Source organism: Cibotium barometz, chromosome 4 (assembly GCF_041138505.1).
Source record: "Cibotium barometz isolate CiBa-2024 chromosome 4, ASM4113850v1, whole genome shotgun sequence".
Classification (NCBI taxonomy): Eukaryota; Viridiplantae; Streptophyta; class Polypodiopsida; order Cyatheales; family Cibotiaceae; genus Cibotium; species Cibotium barometz.
This window is the reverse complement of record NC_141049.1, coordinates 23869440-23888997: the sequence shown is the minus strand read 5'-3', so window position 1 is coordinate 23888997 and position 19558 is coordinate 23869440. Positions and strand designations below refer to the sequence as shown.

Genomic DNA, 19558 nt, shown 5'->3' with positions numbered 1-19558 from the left:
TGGAAAGAGGAGGCACAATTTTCCATTTACACTATCAAATAGTCATTAGAATTCATGCAAAGTTAATAATTGCAGTTAATAAGCTCATCAAAAAGTATCTTGGATGGGATAAGAATAATCTCATTGGTGGAATTGTAATGTGTAGAGCATTAAGACAGAAGAACATGCACACAATTCATGGTATGATAGGCTATTGTATGAAAGATCTTGATAAGCCTCATTAAAAATGTGTCACATAATATTAGTGCTGAAGATATTTCAATGGGAATAGAAATTTACATGCAATATAGTGCATATGATTTGTAGAACAAAGTTTGTCTTACTCCGACAAACATTTTTGATAGAGCATTGATGTTGAAGTTCTATTTAAAGCATCCTTTAGGCAATAATTTCTGCACCACCATTCATAAAATGATCAAGACAGGAAAGTACTACCCATCTTCTAATTGGATAACACCATATCAAGGAAGAGGAATGGAGCTTCAAAAAGTTGATGCTTTATGGAGGACAATGGTATATCCATCCAACATAACAATGAAAGATATCTTTGACATTTTTATTAATAAACAGAATTTCGATGCTTCACATCCAAGATTAGATTGGTTCATGAATAGATGGAAAAGAAACGAGAATGAAGTTGACGATTTGAGGTATGCCTTTAATGAGGATGAAATAGTAGAGAATTTATATAAGACAAATAAGCAAACAATTGAAATAATGGAAGAAGAGCAAACACAAAGACCAGGTAAAGAAATAGAAAAAAGAAAGACATTCCTATTGATATTGAAGGTGATGATATTGAAGGTGATGGAAGAAGAGCAAACACAAAGACCAGGTAAAGAAATAGAAAAAGAGAAAGACATTCCTATTGATATTGAAGGTGATGATAGTGACAATGATGAGAACATCCATAAGCTAGAATATATTCTTTTATTCTAAAAAAAAAAATTGATATTGTAATCACTTGAAATATAAAAAAATGACATTTTTATTATGTTTCTACTAAATGTGAATCCGTAGGAATTTTTGTTATGAAAAATAAAAAAATATATGGTTTTATTATGGTTGTCCTCTTTCTAAAAGGTGAGTGAATAATTTTTCCTGTGAATAGTTTGTGAATAATTCTTTCTAAAAGGCTGATATATATATTTTACCTTTGACCTCCATTTAGCTGTTTGCCTTGCATGACATTTTTCTTTTAGCTCTTCTTTTGTGGCGACTATGGGCAGCATCATCCTCTCCACAAGGGGTCTCGTTCTGCTCGTTCTCTTGTTAGGGATTTCTGGATCCCAATCGGAAAGCGCCGATCGACAGGTGATCTTTTGTTCCTCTGCCTCTACAAAAAATATCACACACAGTCGCTAACCATCTCGTGGCCCTTTTGCTTTTACAGGCAGCTTGCAGTAACACCTGCGCAGAAGTGCAGTGCAACTGTAAGCCTTATGCCTTGCTTTGTTTCCTTCATTAAATAAATCAAGGAATTATATACATATTCACATACATAAATTTCCTCATTTTATTATGCATCAAAGATGGTCATAAAATGCAAACAAATGTAACATCCGATTTGAATTTTGGTATTCAATATTCTTTTCTTCAAACGAAAAAAATGATTTTATTTTTCTTTTACTTTTATATTACTCTTTGAATATGCTCTAATGGTGAGCATATTTGCTAATCAACACACTTTTTGGAGGCACCAAAACAAGGTTTATCATAGTTGTGGTGTCAAAACTTTGAAGTCCTTTCCTAAATCTTCCCTGAACGCAGTTGAAAACCAACCAAATCATGAGGTAGCAGGCTAGCTCACCTCCCAACCGCGATCGGTATCCGCCGATCTCCCTTGATCTAAGGCTACAACCCCATAGGCCCGTGCCCGACTCAAGCCTGCCCGTAGGCCTTGCCAACCTACGTACTTGGTATGTGTGTGGCATGAGCATATATGCTCTTTTGGTCCAAGCTAGACCTCTAGTGTTGCATCTACACAACTATATCTCATAATAACCCAAGTTCTCACTTATATAGTGATAACTATGCTATAAATAGCTAACTTGGTATAGAAGGCCATTAAGCTTGTTTTATCAATCCAAGAACCCTAGCCAAGTATCAACCTGCTAATACCTAATCTTGGGGCTCCCTAACCCCGTTGGATTAGATCCCTAATCCGTACATTAGTGTCCAGGTATATAATATTCTTCCTCTCTTCAAACATTTACTCCTAAATGAAATTAGGAAAGCGCTTACCCAAACTAGCTTCCAACACCCAAGTCGAGTCCTCCTCTGTCCTATCTTTCCACTTAATCTTATATTCAAGGATCAACTTGTTCCTAAGTTGTCTTTCCCTTAAATCTATAATTCTCTCAAGTTCATGTGGAACATAGGATAAGTCCTCAACCTCAACAAGTTCCTGAGGGGTAATAAGTTTATCCTTAGCTCCCAGCATCTGTTTTAGTCGACTGACATGAAAGACTAGTTGAACTTTAACATTTGGATGCAACTCTAGTCTATAAGCAACGTCACCAATCTTTTTCAAGATCGTGCAAGATCCACAATACCTAGGGAATAACTTTCCAACCTTCCCCGTATGTAATGCCTCTGAACTCTTGGGCATTGTCGAATAAACTAGCATTTCCTTGGTGAACTCCCTCGGTGAATGTTCCCTATCAGCATAAAACCGTGCATGATCTTGTGCACTTCTGATAGCCTCTCGTGCATTGACTAGCATTTCTTGCATATCTCTAGCCACATCCATATGAATATCCTTAAGTCCAATTGTTCATGGAGATCTAGGCTGGTTTCCATACATCAACAAAAATAGACTAACCAGTAGCCACATGCTTAGCACTGTTTATAGGCAAACTCGACCATCGGAATGTACTTCTCCCAATCTGATGGTCTCTTGGAGACGTATGCATAAAGCATCTCCTCCAAAACCCGATTCACCCTCTTTGTTAGCACATCAGATTGAGGACGATGAGAGGAACTCATACTCAACGTAGTCTCCAATCTCTGGAAAACTAGCTATCAGAGACATCGAGAAAACTTTGGGTGTCTATCACTAACTATATCAAAAGGCAATCCATACAACCTGAAAAGCTGCTCAACAAACTGTTGTGTCAATTCAGTTGCCTTCATTGTCAATTTTGTAGGTAAAATTCGTAATACTATTCCATTTACCTCTTGGGATTGGGATCTGTAGAGGATGTAACATACCCATGGCATAGTGCAAAGCCTTGATGGGGTTAATCACAACCCATACGCACCCTGTAGGAACATTAACGCAAAACACATGAAAGAAGAGAGAGAGAGAGAGAGAGAGAGGTTTTTACGTATAAGGTATTATGTACATAGAAAAAGGTTACATTTATGCTTGGCCATAGGCCTTCCCAAAAGGGCTACTGACTACTTAGGACCAATCTCCAAAAGGGGAACTTTATACTAGCCGACTGTAGCTTGTTTGCAAGCCATGCTGGCCGATTGATGGTTGGAGGCCTCTAGAGGCTGCCGACTGGCTGCCTTTGCTCTCCATGCTTGCCTGGATGATTGCTGTCCTGCTGAATGTGCTAGCTAGGCTAGCTATGCTAGCTGACATGCCTAGGCAAGGTGGCATAGGGTCCTTAGATCCACATGCAAGGCAGCCCCCATGATGGGGTGCCTTATGGCGAATGAACCGGTGAGTGATGTCTTCGGTTGTGGCTGTTTGCTTGCATGGGATCAACATGCAAAACTTACTGATTCAGTCCACAATGGTCATGCACTGTGTGTTCCGAGATCCAAATGCAACAGCAAGAAGTCCAACAAAGTCCATACTGATGTCTTGGAAAGGGTCTTCCGGAACCAGTAAAGGTTGAAGCAATCGTATGAGGAACCCTCACCTTCTGCCATATTTGGCATGCTTGGACATGTTGATAGACATCCCATCTCATTTTGGGCCAATAGAATAATCGCTCCAGCTTCTCCAATGTATTGTTGATACCTTGATGACCTTCGACGAGAGAGTCATGGGCATCATGAAGAAGTGCCTTTTGCTTTTCCCTTAGTATGCACTGTCGGTTCTTGTAAAATAACTAGGCATCATGGATGGTATAGTGACCTGGTTCTGACGGAAGGACCAATCTATAGCCTTCATATTGTCGGGATCTTTTTTTGGATTTTGAGCACAGTGGACTCCTGCAAATTTTAGATGGTGCCCTGCCTTTACGACTTAGAGCATCGGCATCAGGGTTATTTTTGCTAAGAATGTATTCAATCATACCTAGAAACTGTTGAAAGATCTGACTCCATTTGGTTTGTCTATCACTCCATTGGGCACTAGGCATGGTTTGCAACCATTTAAGTGCCCAATGATCTATCTTAACAGTGAACTCCCTCCCGTAAAGGAAAGGTTTCCAATGCTTAAGAGTTGTCATCATCCCCAATAACTCTTTGTTATATACAGAATAATTCTTTTTTGCGTCATTTAATTTCTGGCTATAATAAGCCACTGGGTGTCCTTCCTGTGCTGGAGGACAACTACTATGGCTAAATTGTTGGCATTGGCAATCACCTAGAAAGGTGTCATGTGCATCCCGCACTTGGATGTTTACATATCTAAACAAGAAGGTGCATAACTTGGAGTGGAAACTAGTCCCATGTGAGCCCACTCCGAGACGAGTCAGCCAGGGTTTCACTCTATGTTCGAGGTCAGGTGTGCATTGTCCTGCACATGAAGCAGTACCAGTCTGTACTATGAGTCTCCCTTTGGAATGATGTCAGATGATCTGTGTTTTTGGCTTGCAAAAGTGGATGCCGGACATCTATAGAGCATGTAGGATTTGCATGTAGAAAAGGGGCCACTATACATCCATGAAGTGCTTCCCACATATGTCCCTCTTGATTGGGTTTATCTTTGGATCATGAAGCAAGGACTGAAACATGTGGGCAAGCGATACTCAAAGTTGTTTTTCAAGAGCTTTGGGCCTTCTCCTATCCAAAGAAAGATTAATGAGGTTTCAATGAAGTTGAAGCTACCTCCGAGTTGGACTATGCACGATGTGTTCCATGTCAGTTGGCTAAAACCATATGTAGGTCCAATCCCTTTAGAAGTAAAAGACGAAGCGGAACCAGATATAGTTGATGAAGCTGAAGTGATGGTTCCAGAATAGATCCTTTTACACTGCTTCAAGCATTGCTCCAGCCGAAGACAGACAGTTCCTTACGAAGTTTCAGGACCGAGGGATCCACGAAGCGGTTTGGCTTGATAAAGAATTCTTCAAAGACTATCCGGCTTTATTGACGGACTATTTGGAGGCTATGTAGCTTCCGTCAAGTTAAGCGTCAAGTTAAGCAGAAGGGGATGTCACGTGCATCTCGCACTTGGATGCCACGTAGACATATCTGAACAAGAAATTGGAGGACTAGGAGTGGAAACTGGTCCCATGTGAGCCCTGTCTAGGACGAGTTAGCGAGTTAGCCAGGTTTTTACTCTACGTGTCCGAGGTAGGTGTGAATTGTTCTGCACATGATTCCATGAAGCAGTACCAGTCCGTACTATGAGTCTCCCGTGGAATGATGTTGGATGGTATGTGTATGTGGTTTGCAATTGGACGGTGGACATTTATAGAGCATGTAGGATTTTCATGTGGAGAAGGAGCCAGCCCATAGGGCTACCTCAGAACTAAGCCTAAGGTGTAACCGCTCCCTACAGGAGGCCTATAAATCAGAAGACAAAATACACATTTTTAGAACACTTAACTAATACCATCAATGGACATTATTAGCAACATTAATATTGAAAATGACTAATAACACTTGACACCAGCATGGGGCTGGAAAGGATCGGTCCCCCCCTCAATACATTTGTATTTCTTGGAGTATTTTTATGTACAAATGTCACGGGCCAATAGGCCAGATTTCTCCTCACATGGAGTGAATACAACTCAAACAAATTGGGTACTTGTCGATGAAGTCTGGAGAGTCGAAGAAGTCCCAAGTCACAGTCACACTCCCCCCTTCACTGGCCGTGCACCAATAGGCACGTCCGCACTAACACAGGCAAAGGGGTACACCGTGGAGGGAACTCCGCCTGGTTCTCCTAGATAAGCTTTGTTTCCAGATTCCCTAGTGTGTCTAACCTTCACTGGCTCTCAGAAGTTCTAAGGGTGCGGTTAGTACCACCACACAGGGAAAAACTAACCACACTAGGAAAACTTTTTGAGCATGGCTAGCATAAACTTGCTTTGTTCCTGCTTTGCACAAAACTTAGAGAAAACTTTGAACTTAATTTAGCAAATTTTAAGTTTACACAAATAAGAAACATGAGGCACTTGGTACAACAAGGACATGTCTTGGTACATTAAGTACAATCTGGTATAGCAGGGTCCAGTCTCTCTTTCAAATGTGAGTGAATACATGAGCTTATAAATATTAAAGTTAACCATAGCTTATGGATTTTACATTTTAAAAAGGACCAAAATGGTAATACTTACCACCTATTCACACGCCACACCAATGTGTCAGCAAGCTGCACTCCCACGGTACACTGGGGGCGCCCCTGTCCAGTGTACTGGCATGGCAAAACAGGCAAACACACGCAAACAAATTATGCGAAAACAAGTTTATGCATGCAGTCATAAATGCATGTGCACATGTAATGGACGAAATCTCCCTTTCATGAAACTTGTACAAAAAGTTCCCGTCGGGCACAAAACCGGCGCGACAGAAATATGAATATATGTCTTGGTCTTCCTATGGAGTGACAATCCCATAAGTAAGACGCCATCTTGGCCGTATACGGGTGGCACCAACAGGCTCCCGTCCATACAGCACAAAGCAGGTCACACACAGGTGGCATGAAACTGGTTCTCGTCCATGTGACGCAGTACTAGTCACACATGGGTGGCACGAGTGTGGCTCCCATCCATGTGACACCAAAAGACTGGCCCTTTCACATGGGACAGCAGCCTAGCCCCATGTGAACATGGCACAAATCTGGCCGCTCTATGGAGTGACAGTCTCATAGAAGTGGCTCCAAAAATGAAGATGGACCAAATGGTGACATCTCCTCAGGCTTCTAAATAGTTGTCCTCATCTGAAAAGCCTCAAGATATGCCTGCAAAAGCTGAGGGTAGTCTTGACTACAAATTCAATCCCAAGAAGATAACACTTCCATATCTTTAAGGCATGAATTACAGCCAAGAGCTCTTTTTCATAAATGTCCAAATGGATCTGGGCATCATGCAATTGGTGGCTCTCATAAGCAACTGCATGATCCTCTTGATTTAAGACAGTCCCTATACAATTCCACCGTGAATGGCTTTTGCAAATTGGGAACAATCAACACGGGTCCACAAATGATAGCATTTTTGAGTTGCAAAAAGGCATCTTGCTCATGCGAGGTCCATTTGAAGGTGTCTTTCTTCTTTGTAAGATCATGCAATGGCGAAGCAATCTTGGCAAAATGCCTCATGAATCGCCTATAGTATAAACACAACCCCAGAAAGCTACGCACTTGATGCACTCACACGATATGCGGGTTTGCTAGGTGGGGAACTACTTGGCACAAGTCCTGAGGCCTCTTAGGTGGTAGTTCTCCTGGCAATGCATCGGCAAAACAATCCTTATATGCATTAAGAAAATTCAGTCTATCTTGAGTCAATACATCCATATTCACATTACTTTGTTCAATTTTTTCACGAACAAAAACCAGGTGCGCGGAAAGACTCTTTTTCATTGCCTTATTAATCTGGATGTGAGATACAACTGGGATGGAATCCCCTTCCTTGCTCGCATCAATAACATGCATGCGGCCTCTATGCATAAATGTGATCCTATTGGTTTTATACTCTTTGCGAGGCTCAAGCCGATGATGCCAAGGCTTGCCAAGTAATACATCACACAGAGTCACACGGGGACGCGGGGACGGGCCGTAGGGACGCGGGACGCGGGGACGCCGGAGACGGGGACGGCCGGGGACGGGTGGGACGCGCAAGGGACGCCGTGCAACACGGGGACGCGTTCTCGAAACGCGGGATGGGCAGGGGACGCGGTGAGGGGACGTCTCCAACGGCCAGAAACGGGCAGAAACGGGCAGATTTCCAGCTATAAAAAAAGGCACTCTCTCTATTGCACCCACACTCATTTCTCAAGCCTCAAGCTTCCAAATCCAAACTTCAAAGTTCCAAGTTGTGCCAACTTCCAAGCCATCTCTCTCTCTCTCTCTCTCTCCAAGCCATCTCTCTCTCTCTCTCTCTCTCTCTCTCTCTCTCCAAGTTCCATGATCCATACCTCTTGAGACTTGCAAGCCTCAAGAGTCAAGCAATACTTGCAACTCTCTATTGCACCCTTCTTCCCTCTCTCTCACACTATCATCATTCATGGCATCTCAAGGTGAAGGCGCCGCCGCCACATCTTCCGTTGCGGGCTCTTCACAAAGGAGGCCGGCGGTGCACACATGGTCATGGTGGGGTGAGGTCCACTACGCTAGTCGTGGAGTGGGCGGTGGTTCAAGGGCATGGAATTGCAAGCTTTGTTTCTACAAGAGAAGTGGCGGCGCCAACAAAGTGCGAGCTCACTTTTTGCACGAGGCCGGTCATCAAGTGCAATTTTGCGCACGCGTTACTCCTGAGAAGCGAGCGGAGCTTCTTGAGAAGCTCAAGGTTTATGAGGCGGCCGAGGCGGCAAAGAGAGGGCGACATGTTGCCGTTGATCCTCATGATGTGGTGAGAGCACGAGAGCAACCGACGCGAATGGAGGTGGAGAGGAACCCAAATCAGAGAGCCTGACCCTACCATCAGGCGGAAGATCAGAGACCAGCTATCTCAGTACAGAACGCGGCAGGGATCTTTTGGATGTTTAGATGCACAGCTTGACCGCCTCAAGATTGGGTCTCCTCTTTGGTGGGAGGATTACGGATCAGATGGGCCGGAGTTGCAGCGCTTGGCTATTCGCATCCTTAGCCAGGGCTCTAGTTGCTTGGAGCAACTTTGGAGCGTGACGGGGACGGGGAAGTGCCATCCCGGGGACGGGGTCGGGAACGACAAAAAAAAACCTCTTTTTTAAAAGCAATTTAGGAGTTGTATGCATGACATATATATAGAGACACACTTTGAACAAAATTTTACACCGAATAGACAAAAAAACAAGTCATTTTGAGCAAAATGCGCTAATAAAACATCGATGGCACACTGATTATGTGATTGATAGTCTGATAGATACAAAGAGATAAGTACATGCCTCATGGGCAGTGAGGGTTACAAAAAAGAGTGGGTACAAAATAGGGATACTAGATAGATCACAATAGATCATGGCCATTGGCAGTGGGCACAAAAAAGGTGAGATGGCTCAAGGCTCAAGAGTCAAGCCTCAAGCTCCTGAAGTGCTAGCCTGGCGGGAGGCTTGGAAGTCGAAGTCGTCGATGCCATTTGAAGCCTCCTCCTCCCCCTCAGGCTATAGCTCCTCCTCTACCTCCTCAAGATGCTCCTGAGCTGCAGGATCGTGCAGTGTCATCTCCCATTTGGTGAAGGGATCCGCCTTCCCTGTTGCTGTCGCACATAGCATGCGCAAGTTAGCGCTCACAAAAACCAAATCACTTGCCCTTTGCACTTCAAGGCGGTTCCTCTTCTTAGAGGCAATGTGTCCCCGTCCCCCGTCCCTATGTGACTCTGACATCACATCCATTGAGTGGGGCAATCAAGAAATGCTCATGATCCAAATATCCCTGTATGTGAATGTGCAACTTTCCAATAAGAGGCGTGACCTACACCTCTTTGCCAACAAAAGTAGCCTCTGCTTCAATTTGGGGTCCCATGTCCCTAATCTCTATGCCCAAGGCGGCTGCCATCTGTGTAGAGATGAAATTATCTGTTGCATAATCATCAAACATGAATAAGGCAGGCTGATCCTTGATTTGTCCCCAAGCTTTGCATACCACTCTCTCTTTGCCATCATGCTTGGTGGTACCCTGCACATCGGGTATGGCATGCACATTTGCCTTTGGTGGCTTGTCTTCATGCTTTGGCTTGCAGGGAGGGCATTGCCTAAACATGTGCTCTTTACTTCCACAAGAAAAGCATTTCTCCTCTTTGGCATATTGCTTCCTTTGCTCGGGGATCAAGCCAAACTTGTTCTTCTTTGATGCAGTGTCTTTGGATGGGGTTTGGGACAGCCCTCTCTTTGCCTTTGGAACCTCCTTGATCTTGCTTAATTTTAAGCACCAATTGCTCCGTAGCAAGAGCAGATGCTATGAGCTGTTGAACAGTGTGTTTCGGGTGCAATTCAATGCCCGAACGATAAGCTGGTTGCAATCTGGAGCGAAACTTCCTCTTCCTTTCATCTTTGGAGAGTTGCATAAAGGGAGTTACCTCACGCAACACTTTCCAAAACTTATTGACTTACTGTTGCACACGTTCATTATCTTTTTGCCCAAGTCTATCCCACTTTTGGGTGAGAGTTTGCTCCGCATTAGGAGGCAAGAATTGGGCATAAAATCTGTCCTTAAACTCTTTCCAAGTGCAAATGGGATCTTTGGTGGTCTTTTCAATGATCCACCAATGGGCAGCTGTCCCCTTCAAAAACATGCTTGCATGATGAATTTTGGACTTCTCAGTGAAGTCCTCATAACTAAAAGCAATGTCAAACTGTGCCACAAAAGCCAACACCTTAGAGGCATCATACTCTCCATGAAAGGCATCAAATTTCACGGACTTGTCCCCTGCCTTGAACTCCTTGAGCTTCTTGGGATGTGGTACATGTTCTTCTCTTTTTCTCTTCCCCCTATCCAACGGGGCAGCCCTCTCTGCATGGGCTTCATGGGCAAGCAAAGATGTTTCAAGAGGCACGGTGGCATGTGCATTATGAATCTGTGGCCTAGATGCATGTGACCTTCCCAAATGATGCAATGTCTCACCATGAGACAACTCAATGGGCAAAGTCTTTCGGCTTGCATGCCGACCACTCTCTCCATGCACAAGGCCATCATGTCGCCCACTAGCTCCAACATGCACATACTTGTTGCCTCCTGTCCCATGAGGAGTAGATGCATGGCGAGAAGTGACTGATACCTCTTCCTTGTGTATAAAAGACCTCAACCGTTGAGATGCTAGGTCTCCTTGTCAAGAGGCTTGTGCTTACCAAGCAATGCTTCAGAATCACCTGAAGCACTTGATTGACCTCTAGAATCCGGCACCTCCAAAGGATTGCCTTGGCTGTCCATTGAGTCAGGTGTCCGTACTTGCTTCCGATCTCAAAACACTGTGTCTTCTCTTGAGGAAGAGAGACGACCGGTTTTGATACCAATGTAACCGCTCCCTACAGGAGGTCTACAAATCGGAAGACAAAATACACATTTTTAGAGCACTTAACTAATACCATCAATGTGTTAGAAGTCATCTCCTGTCTTTATGTTGACACCAGGGCCTTTGTTGTGGGTGTGCCCACTCTTGTAGGTGTTCTCTCATTTTTCCTCACTCCCCGTATTTTTTTCCCATTTTTCCCTATTTTTTTGTGGCTTGGGTGGCAGCCCCGTGGTGGAAGGAGGACACCTGAAGTTGGCCGACTGCATTTGGACATGTTGGTGATGGTTGGTTTTGTTGCTTCAGGTCCACGACCTCCCAGATGAGCTGGCCGACACCCTTTTGCTGGCGGACTGGTGATGATGGCTAGTCGTGGAGTTTGTGGTCCTGTCGACTGTCCTACAGCAGGCCGACTGCTGTATGGGGGCCATATAAAATAGCCCCACAGCCCTTGCCACATATTGTATCATTCCGGGATCTTCTTTGTGTATATAGAGCAGAGTTACACGCCTCTATCTCTCTCTCTTGTGCTATTGTTTTCTGCATTGCGTTTGCTCTTGTGTTCCCAGATCTGTTCATCATCTCCGCTGCGTATTCTGACATGGTATCAGAGCCATAGGCTCTTCATAGTTCTCGGGATTTATGTGAGCAAGAGGGGGACTGTTGTGTTGCTAATTGGTGGACTGTACGAGATTGTTTGGGAAGAGGAGAAGCAAGAGGACGGCGGGCTAATTTGCTGGACAGCTACTTGGAGGTGTAAGTTCTTCTTTGTTCCCACCCACCCACCCTTTTTCAGAGTACATCCCCGCAATGGCAGATCTGTTAGAGATGGCCGAGAGGCATGTGAAGATCCCTACACTCCCCATGTTCCCGGTGGACCGTCAGTTGGATGGGAACAACTACGGCATATGGAAGGTTATGATGGAATTTGTTCTGGAGTCTTACGACCTCGTTGAATTCGTCGTTGTTGGGGTTCCACGGCCGGAAGTATAGGAAGGGGAGTTACCGTTGATCCGAAAGGACTGGGAGGCACAGGCATAGGCACAGATGTGGGATTGTGTCAACGCCAGGGTCCGTTCGTTTATCTTCCTCAACTGCACACCGCAGGTAATCAATCATGTAAAGCATATGACACTGGCCAGAGGTATATGGCAGCATTTGGCCTCTCTTTACAATAGGGTATCGCCCATGAAGAGGATTTCCTTGGAAGTATAGATGCGGGTTATGAGCCTTGCAAGGTCATTGACAATGCGGGAGCATATTAACAAGCTGCAGGCTCTTCAGCAGGAAGTTCTTCAGGCTGGGAAGGAGATATTGTCAGAGGACATGGCCATAACGTTGCTGTCGCATTTGCCCTCTCAATACTCAGCATTTTACTCGTCTTTGATTACCAGTGGTGGCAGGCTTAGCACCATCACGTGGGAGGAGCTTGTGCCCATGGTCCTTGTCATGTGCACAGTGTGTATCTATCGTGTGCGTGCACACGAACACAAGACTAGCTTCGAGGTTTGGGGAAGCTTGGAGCTAGGCAGGGATAGATTAACGAGCAGGTACCTAAGTATGGACGGGCGGGCGTCCAAGTGTAGACGCCCGATGACCGGCCAAGAGCCTATAAAAGGGTGGCCAAGGGTAGTCATTAGTCATAGAGAGTCTCGCGTGATTTGTGAGAGCTCTATGGTCAGGAGCTTGGATCTAGTGCAGACGTGCACCTGCTTTATGCAGCCGAGGCCGACAACAGTCTCGAGGTCCGCGAGGGTAGCTTCGTGGCGGTATGGGACGTCACGAGGTAGAGATTGGTCGGTACGTCCATCTAGTTAGCAGCTCGTGGCTCGGTGGGGACAGCCAAGTCTGTGGGCTTGCCCACAGCTGTCATGGTTGGGAGGTGAGTCAGGCCTGCACCCCCTCCTTGTTTGTTTGGTTTGTTTGCAGGTTTCAAGTCTCGTACCAAGAGGGTTCTATGAGGAGATCCTATGGGGATTTGACAGTCCTTGACCAGGAGGAACGATTCACGAACCCTCCTCAGGGTGGAGGCTCGGAGGCCTTAACTGGCCAACGGTTGAAAGGCCGTAACACGGGCAAAGGGAAGGCTTCATCGGAGAAGCCTTCTGAGAAGAAGTCTGTTACTGACCACGAGAAACTAAAGGCAGAGAGGACTTGTAATGATTGTGGTGAGAAAGGCCACTATTGGAGGCAGTGTTCCAAGCGGAAGACCGAGAAGGGTAAAGATTCCTTAGCAGCAATCATGAAGACTCCGGCTTTTGTGCACCTGGAGGTGATGGACACCGATGTTTCATTTTCTTCAGGCAGGGAGGAGGTTGGAGGAGTCTCCGCAGCGGATACTCGGGAGTGGATTCTAGATAGTGGTGCTTCCAGGTACACGACTCCTTCCCGTTCAGATTTACAGGATCTCTGCAGGTATTCTGGTCACATTCTTACTGGGGATACATCCACTATTCCCGTTCACAGTGAGGGCTGGATGGAGATAGTTCCCGATGGCAGAGGGGGGAAGCATTCCTCCCAGGTGTTGTATGTTTCGTCACTTGGTTTTTATCTGTTGTCAGCGCATCAGGTTTGCAAGACTGGCGTACGGGCGGAGTTTGATGAGCATTTTGTTGCTCTTCGGGACAAAGCAGCAGGCCAGGTGGTTTGGGAAGGCGGAGCGGAGAATGGAGTTTACAAGCTTTCAGCACTCTCTCTCCCAGGTCCTCAGATTTGTGATGAGTGGTAGTCTGGTAATGGCCACTTAAGTGTGGATACGCTGTAGGTGCAGGCTTTCCGGGACCAGATGGTGGATAGCTTGCCAGTTGATGGCAGCAGTTGGCAGGAACTTTCCAGTACTGATGTTGGTAGTTCTTGTGTTCGTTAGTCAGAGGAAATTGAACAGGTAACTTATGCTCTGATGTCTCATAGTATTCGAGACAAAGAAACTCCTGTAGATGAGGATGTTCTTTCCACGGGGACCTTTCGGAAAGCCAGGCAGGTGGCAGTTGATTACTTGCAGAAGGAGGTGCATTCTCCAGGCTTTGTGGTTCCGGATTTAGAGGGGGTGGTTGACAGGTTTCAGAAGGCCTTGCGTGGTCTTCAGCAGGTTTCTAGGAGTTGGCTTTGCACCGTAACAGGTGTTGATCCTTGTGAGCAGTGTGATGCCTCTTTGACTCGAAAGCAGAATGGTTCATTGATTTGGTTGATGGACACCGGATTGGACGTGAGCTTCCTGATGAGACAGTTAAGCTCATGGTTGCAGATGACTCTTTGGGAGGCAGGATTGCGTATCCTGTGGTTTCTGTGGCATGCGAAGGATAATGGACTCTTTTACAGAGGAGGGGAATTGATTGATGGAGTCCGACTCCACGGTTGGAGTGACTCAGTTTGGGGAGGAGATCCGGACACGAGGAGATCTACTTCAGGCCCAGGAGCAGTTTTATGGAGCAGTAAGAGGCAGTCATCTTTTGCCTTGTTGACGACAGAGGCAGAGTACCGGGCTGCTCGTGATGCGGCTTATGAGGTGGTGAGGATGCAGAGGTTGCATTGCAGGATTGGGCTTCCACTGGAGGAACCATTGGTCATCCAGAGGCACTTTGTTCGTGAACAGATCGTTGCTGATGACATCTTGCTAGAGTTCTGTTCGACAGAGGACAGTACGGTGGACCTCTTCACGAAGTCGCTATCTCAGGATTTGCTTAGGCGGCACCCCAGCTCCTTGTGGTTGGTTTCACAGCTAGGAGCTAAGAGGGGGTGTTAGAAGTCATCTCCTGTCTTTATGTTGACACCAGGGCCTTTGTTGTGGGTGTGCCCGCCCTTGTAGGTGTTCTCTCATTTTTCCTCACTCCTGGTATTTTTTTTCCCATTTTTCCCTATTTTTCTGTGGCTTGGGTGGCAGCCCCGTGGTGGAAGGAGAACACCTGAAGTTGGCCGACTGCATTTGGACATGCTGGTGATGGCTGGTTTTGTTGCTTCAGGTCCACGACCTCCCAGATGAGCTGGCCGACACCCTACTGCTGGCCGACTGGTGATGATGGTTGGTTGTGGAGTTTGTGGTCCTGTTGGCTGCCCTACAGCTGGCCGACTGCTGTATGGGGGCCATATAAAATGGCCCCACAGCCCTTGCCACATATTGTATCAGTCCGGGATCTTTTTTGTGTATATAGAGCAGAGTTACACGCCTCTCTCTCTCTCTCTCTCTCTCTCTCTCTCATTCCGGGATCTTCTTTGTGTTTTCTGCATTGCTTTTGCTCGTGTTCCCAGATCTGGTCATCATCTCTGTTGCGTATTCTGACACAATGGACATTATTAGCAACATTAATATTGAAAATGAGCAATAACACTTAGACACTAGCACTGGGGCCGGAAAGGGCCCCCCCTCAATACATTTGTATTTCTTGGAGTATTTATATGTACAAGTGTCACGGGCCAATAGGCCAGATTTCTTCTCACATGGAGTGAATACAACTCAAACAAATTGGGTACTTGTCGATGAAGTTTGGACAGTCGAAGAAGTCCCAAGTCACAGGCACACTCCTTCCTTCACTGGGTGCACACCTGCCTTTCACTGGTCTTCCGGGACTGTGCACCAACAGGCACGCCCGTACTAACATAGGCAAAGGGGTACACCGCGGAGGGAACTTCGCCTGGTTCTCCTAGATAAGCTTTGCTCCCAGATTCCCTAGTGTGTCTAACCTTCACTGGCTCTCAGAAGTTCTGAGTGTGCGGTTAGCACTACCACACACGGAAAAACAACCACACTAAGAAAACTTCCTGAGCATGGCTAGCATAAATTGTTAGCAGTCATCTCCTGTCTTTATATTTACACCAGGGCCTCTGTTGTGGGTGTGCCCGCCTGATTTAGGTGTTTTCTCATTTTTTCCCAGTCCATATTTTTTTTCCTATTTTTCCCATTTTTTCTTGTTGTGTGGAGGGCTGTCGGCTGCCCGCTTGCCTCTATATGGTATCCAACATGACTGTTAGGAGTTGGCCGACTCAGTTGCTGCTGGCCGACGGGATTTATAGCAGCCGACTGGAGTGCTGCTGGTCGGGTACATTCAGGGGGCAATCAGCTGTCTTTTCTAGGGGTCGACTGGCTGATGGGGGCCATATAAAATGGCCCCTTGGCCCCCCACACTTTGTATTCAGATTTCGGGATTTTGCTCGTGTATATAGCAGAGTTATACGCCTCTCTCTCTCTCTCTCTCTCTCTCTCTCTCTCTCTCTCTCTATTTCTGTGTTTTTTTTCTGCAGTGCACTTGCTCTAGTGTTTTCAGATCTGGTCTTCATCTCCGCTGCATATTCTGACATGGTATCAGAGCTCTAGGCTCTTGGAAGATCTTGGGAACTGTGTGAGCAAGAGAGGGGCTGTTTGTGTTGCTGATTGGAGGACTGTTTTGGGCCGTACGGGAAGAGGAGAAGCAAGAGGAAGGCGGGCTGATTTGCTGGATAGCCACTTGCAAGTTACACCCCCGTAAGGGTAGATTTACTTGAGAATGGCTGAGAAGCATGTGAAGATCCCAACACTCCCCACATTCTCAATGGACCGTCAGTTGGACGAGAACAACTACGGCATATGGAATTTGTTTTGGAGTCTTACGACCTTGCTGATTTCATTGTTGTTGGGGTTCCACGGCTGGAGTTAGAGGAAGGGGAATTACCCTCTATTCGGAAGGAACGCGAGGCACAGGCACAGTTATGGGATCATGTCAATGCCACAGTCCGTTCTTTCATTTTCGTCAATTGCACACCGCTTGTGAGGTTGTGTGGTTGCGGAGGCTGCTTGGCGAGATTGGGTTTCCACAGAAGGAGTCCATAGTTATCTAGTGCGATAACCAGAGCTGTATAGCTATTGCTCGGAACCCGGTCTTCCATGCCCGGACCAAGCACATAGAGATACAATATCACTTTGTTTGTGAGAAGATCTTGGCTGGTGACATCTTGCTTCTTTACTGTTCGACGAAGGACAATGTGGCGGACCTCTTCACGAAGTCTCTACCTCAGGCTATGTCTGGCGGCACTCCAGCTCATTGGGGTTGGCTTCACATCCAGGAGCTGAGAGGGGGTCTTAGCAGTCATCTCCTGTCTGCATATTTACACCAGGGCCTTTGTTGTGGGTGTGCCCGCCTGATTTATCGTTTTCTCATTTTTCCCCACTCTCCCTATTTTTTTCATTTTTTCTTGTTGTGTGGAGGGCTATCGGCTGCCCACCTGCCTCTGTGTGGTATCCAGCATGATTGTTAGGAGCTGGCCGACTCAATTGCTGCTGGCCGACTGATTTATAGCAACCGACATGATTTATAGCAGCCGACTGGAGTGCTTCTGGTCAGGTACATTCAGGGGGTGGTCGGCTGTCTTTTCTACTGGCCGACTGGCTGATGGGGGCCATATAAAATGGCCCCTTGGTCCCCCACACTTTGTATTCAGATTTCGGGATTTTTCTCTTGTGTATATAGCAGAGTTATACGCTTCTCTCTCTCTCTCTCTCATAGGCCGAGTTCGGTCTTTTGGAAGACGTTAATAAAATCTTTCTTTCTTTCTCTCTCTCTCTCTCTCTCTCTCTCTCTTTTTTTTTTTTTTGAGGAAACACAGAGCTATAATACTGGGTATGAAAAAACCCCAAAGTGCCAGAGGTGGCCTACTGAGGGGGCATACAAACTGTGCAGTGGGAGGCGTGAAGCCTGTGAGCAGTCGGTGCTACATCACGGTGGATGATGTGATGTGTGCAATATGAACCACTGTGGGGGAGAGTACTCCCATCTAGCATGTCCTCCAACAATCCTGAAGAAGAGACCCGTGCGCCCCCAACGACGAATGAAGGCCTGGAGTCTGTCCTGAGCTGTCTGTGAAGGCCGACAGGAATCATCATACGTGGAACGCAGTGCACGGATAAGATCGAGCCAAATCAGGACAAGAGTATCACGTGTCGATTGCCGCGTGTGACTAAGGACATGGAGACAACGAGCTCTCCAAATGTTCCACATCGCAATCGCGGCAATCACCATAAAAACATCATCCCTCTGCCAATGCTCCATGTGCAAGGCGTCAGGAGGAATCATACTGAGGTACCCCCTCCGATACCCCGTCGCCGTAAGCATAAGCACAGCATCAGTGCCCTCACCCTCAAAGAACACATGAGGTCCCGGCCAAGGAAGGAGCCATAACACAGACCCCCAACTGAGGAAACCTGCATGCTGACCAGCTCTGCTGAGGAGAAGAGCCACTGCTCGCCAAACAGAGGAAGCCATAGGACACGACCAGAGGCAGTGGGTCTGAGACTCCTGAACCTGGTGATCACAGCATATACAAATGGGATCATGGCCCATCAAGGCACCCCAAGTGCCGACAGCAAGACCAGCATGAGCAGTCAACCAAAAAAAAAGAGTGATCCGCCGAGCAATCCTCAGCCTCCAAATAGATACCCAGTACTGTGCCAGGAAGGCATGAGAGAGACCTGCATGTAGCCAAGTGCCCGAACGCGTAGGTCTATGTAACTGTCGTCGAAGCAAGCAGTGCCTCCCAATCCGAACAGTATACCCGAAAAAGGAAGTATGCCTAGCGCCGGTCTCCACAGCAGGCCACTCCCATTCCCCGGGGTCCCAAGTCAGCTGCGAAAGAGGCCGTCCCTCCCAGATCCATAATCGCCAACGGGCAGCCATACCAATGTGAAAAGACGGGTCCACCTCCCGTCTTTTCCTGAAAGAGCCAACAACACGGATGGGAGTCCAGTCAGCCTGACGCAGCTCCTCTAGACAGCCCAAACCATGAAACTGTAATCTGACATGGCCAAAAGCATCTGGCATGCCCATAGGGATAAAAACCATAGGCCAATAACAATGAGAGCTCCAAACAAGAAAGGGTGTACCTGCAGTGCCAAACATGCATAACCATCCTGAGTGCTCAGGCATCTCATGTAAACCCCGAATGGCACGATCCCAAAGCTCTGGAATAGCTGCATCAATCTCTGCAATCCGAGGCAGAATACCCCTGCCTATGGAGAACTCCTCCCCAATAAAATCTGCCGGCAGCTGCCGCGTCTGTGACCAAGCATGCATCGAAGCAGCCGGGCCGCTATCCCAAGCCGCCCAGTCAATGTGGGTCCTCTGGCCAAGCTGGCGACCCTCAGTATCCAACACATGGGGATTCCAGATCAAGGGCTGACGCTCAATCTCTGGCAGAGAGGCAGGAGAACGTCTATGCATGCCCTGTCTCATGGAGATCCATATCTGTAAAATGGAGCGCATGAAGGGTGACAGATGGGCAGTACGCAGAGGAGAATCTGAAAAAATATAGCGTATACACGCAGC

General features: G+C 46.7%; 1 protein-coding gene across 3 annotated transcripts in view; it reads left to right on the top strand.

The window, feature by feature from the left end:
* The first annotated feature begins 1161 nt into the window (after nucleotides 1-1161).
* Nucleotides 1162-19558, top strand: part of LOC147639061 (putative phospholipase A2 homolog 1) — a 37349-nt gene continuing 18952 nt past the window's right edge. For 2 of the 3 annotated variants that reach the window (XM_086786932.1, XM_086786924.1), the window contains exons 1-2: nucleotides 1163-1314; nucleotides 1394-1433. In XM_086786932.1, coding sequence (XP_086643058.1) covers nucleotides 1222-1314; nucleotides 1394-1433 — 133 coding nt within the window. In that variant the 5' untranslated portion in view covers nucleotides 1163-1221. Of the gene's footprint in view, nucleotides 1315-1393; nucleotides 1434-19558 lie in introns of all 3 variants that reach the window. The other variant, XM_086786939.1, reaches the window with a different exon arrangement.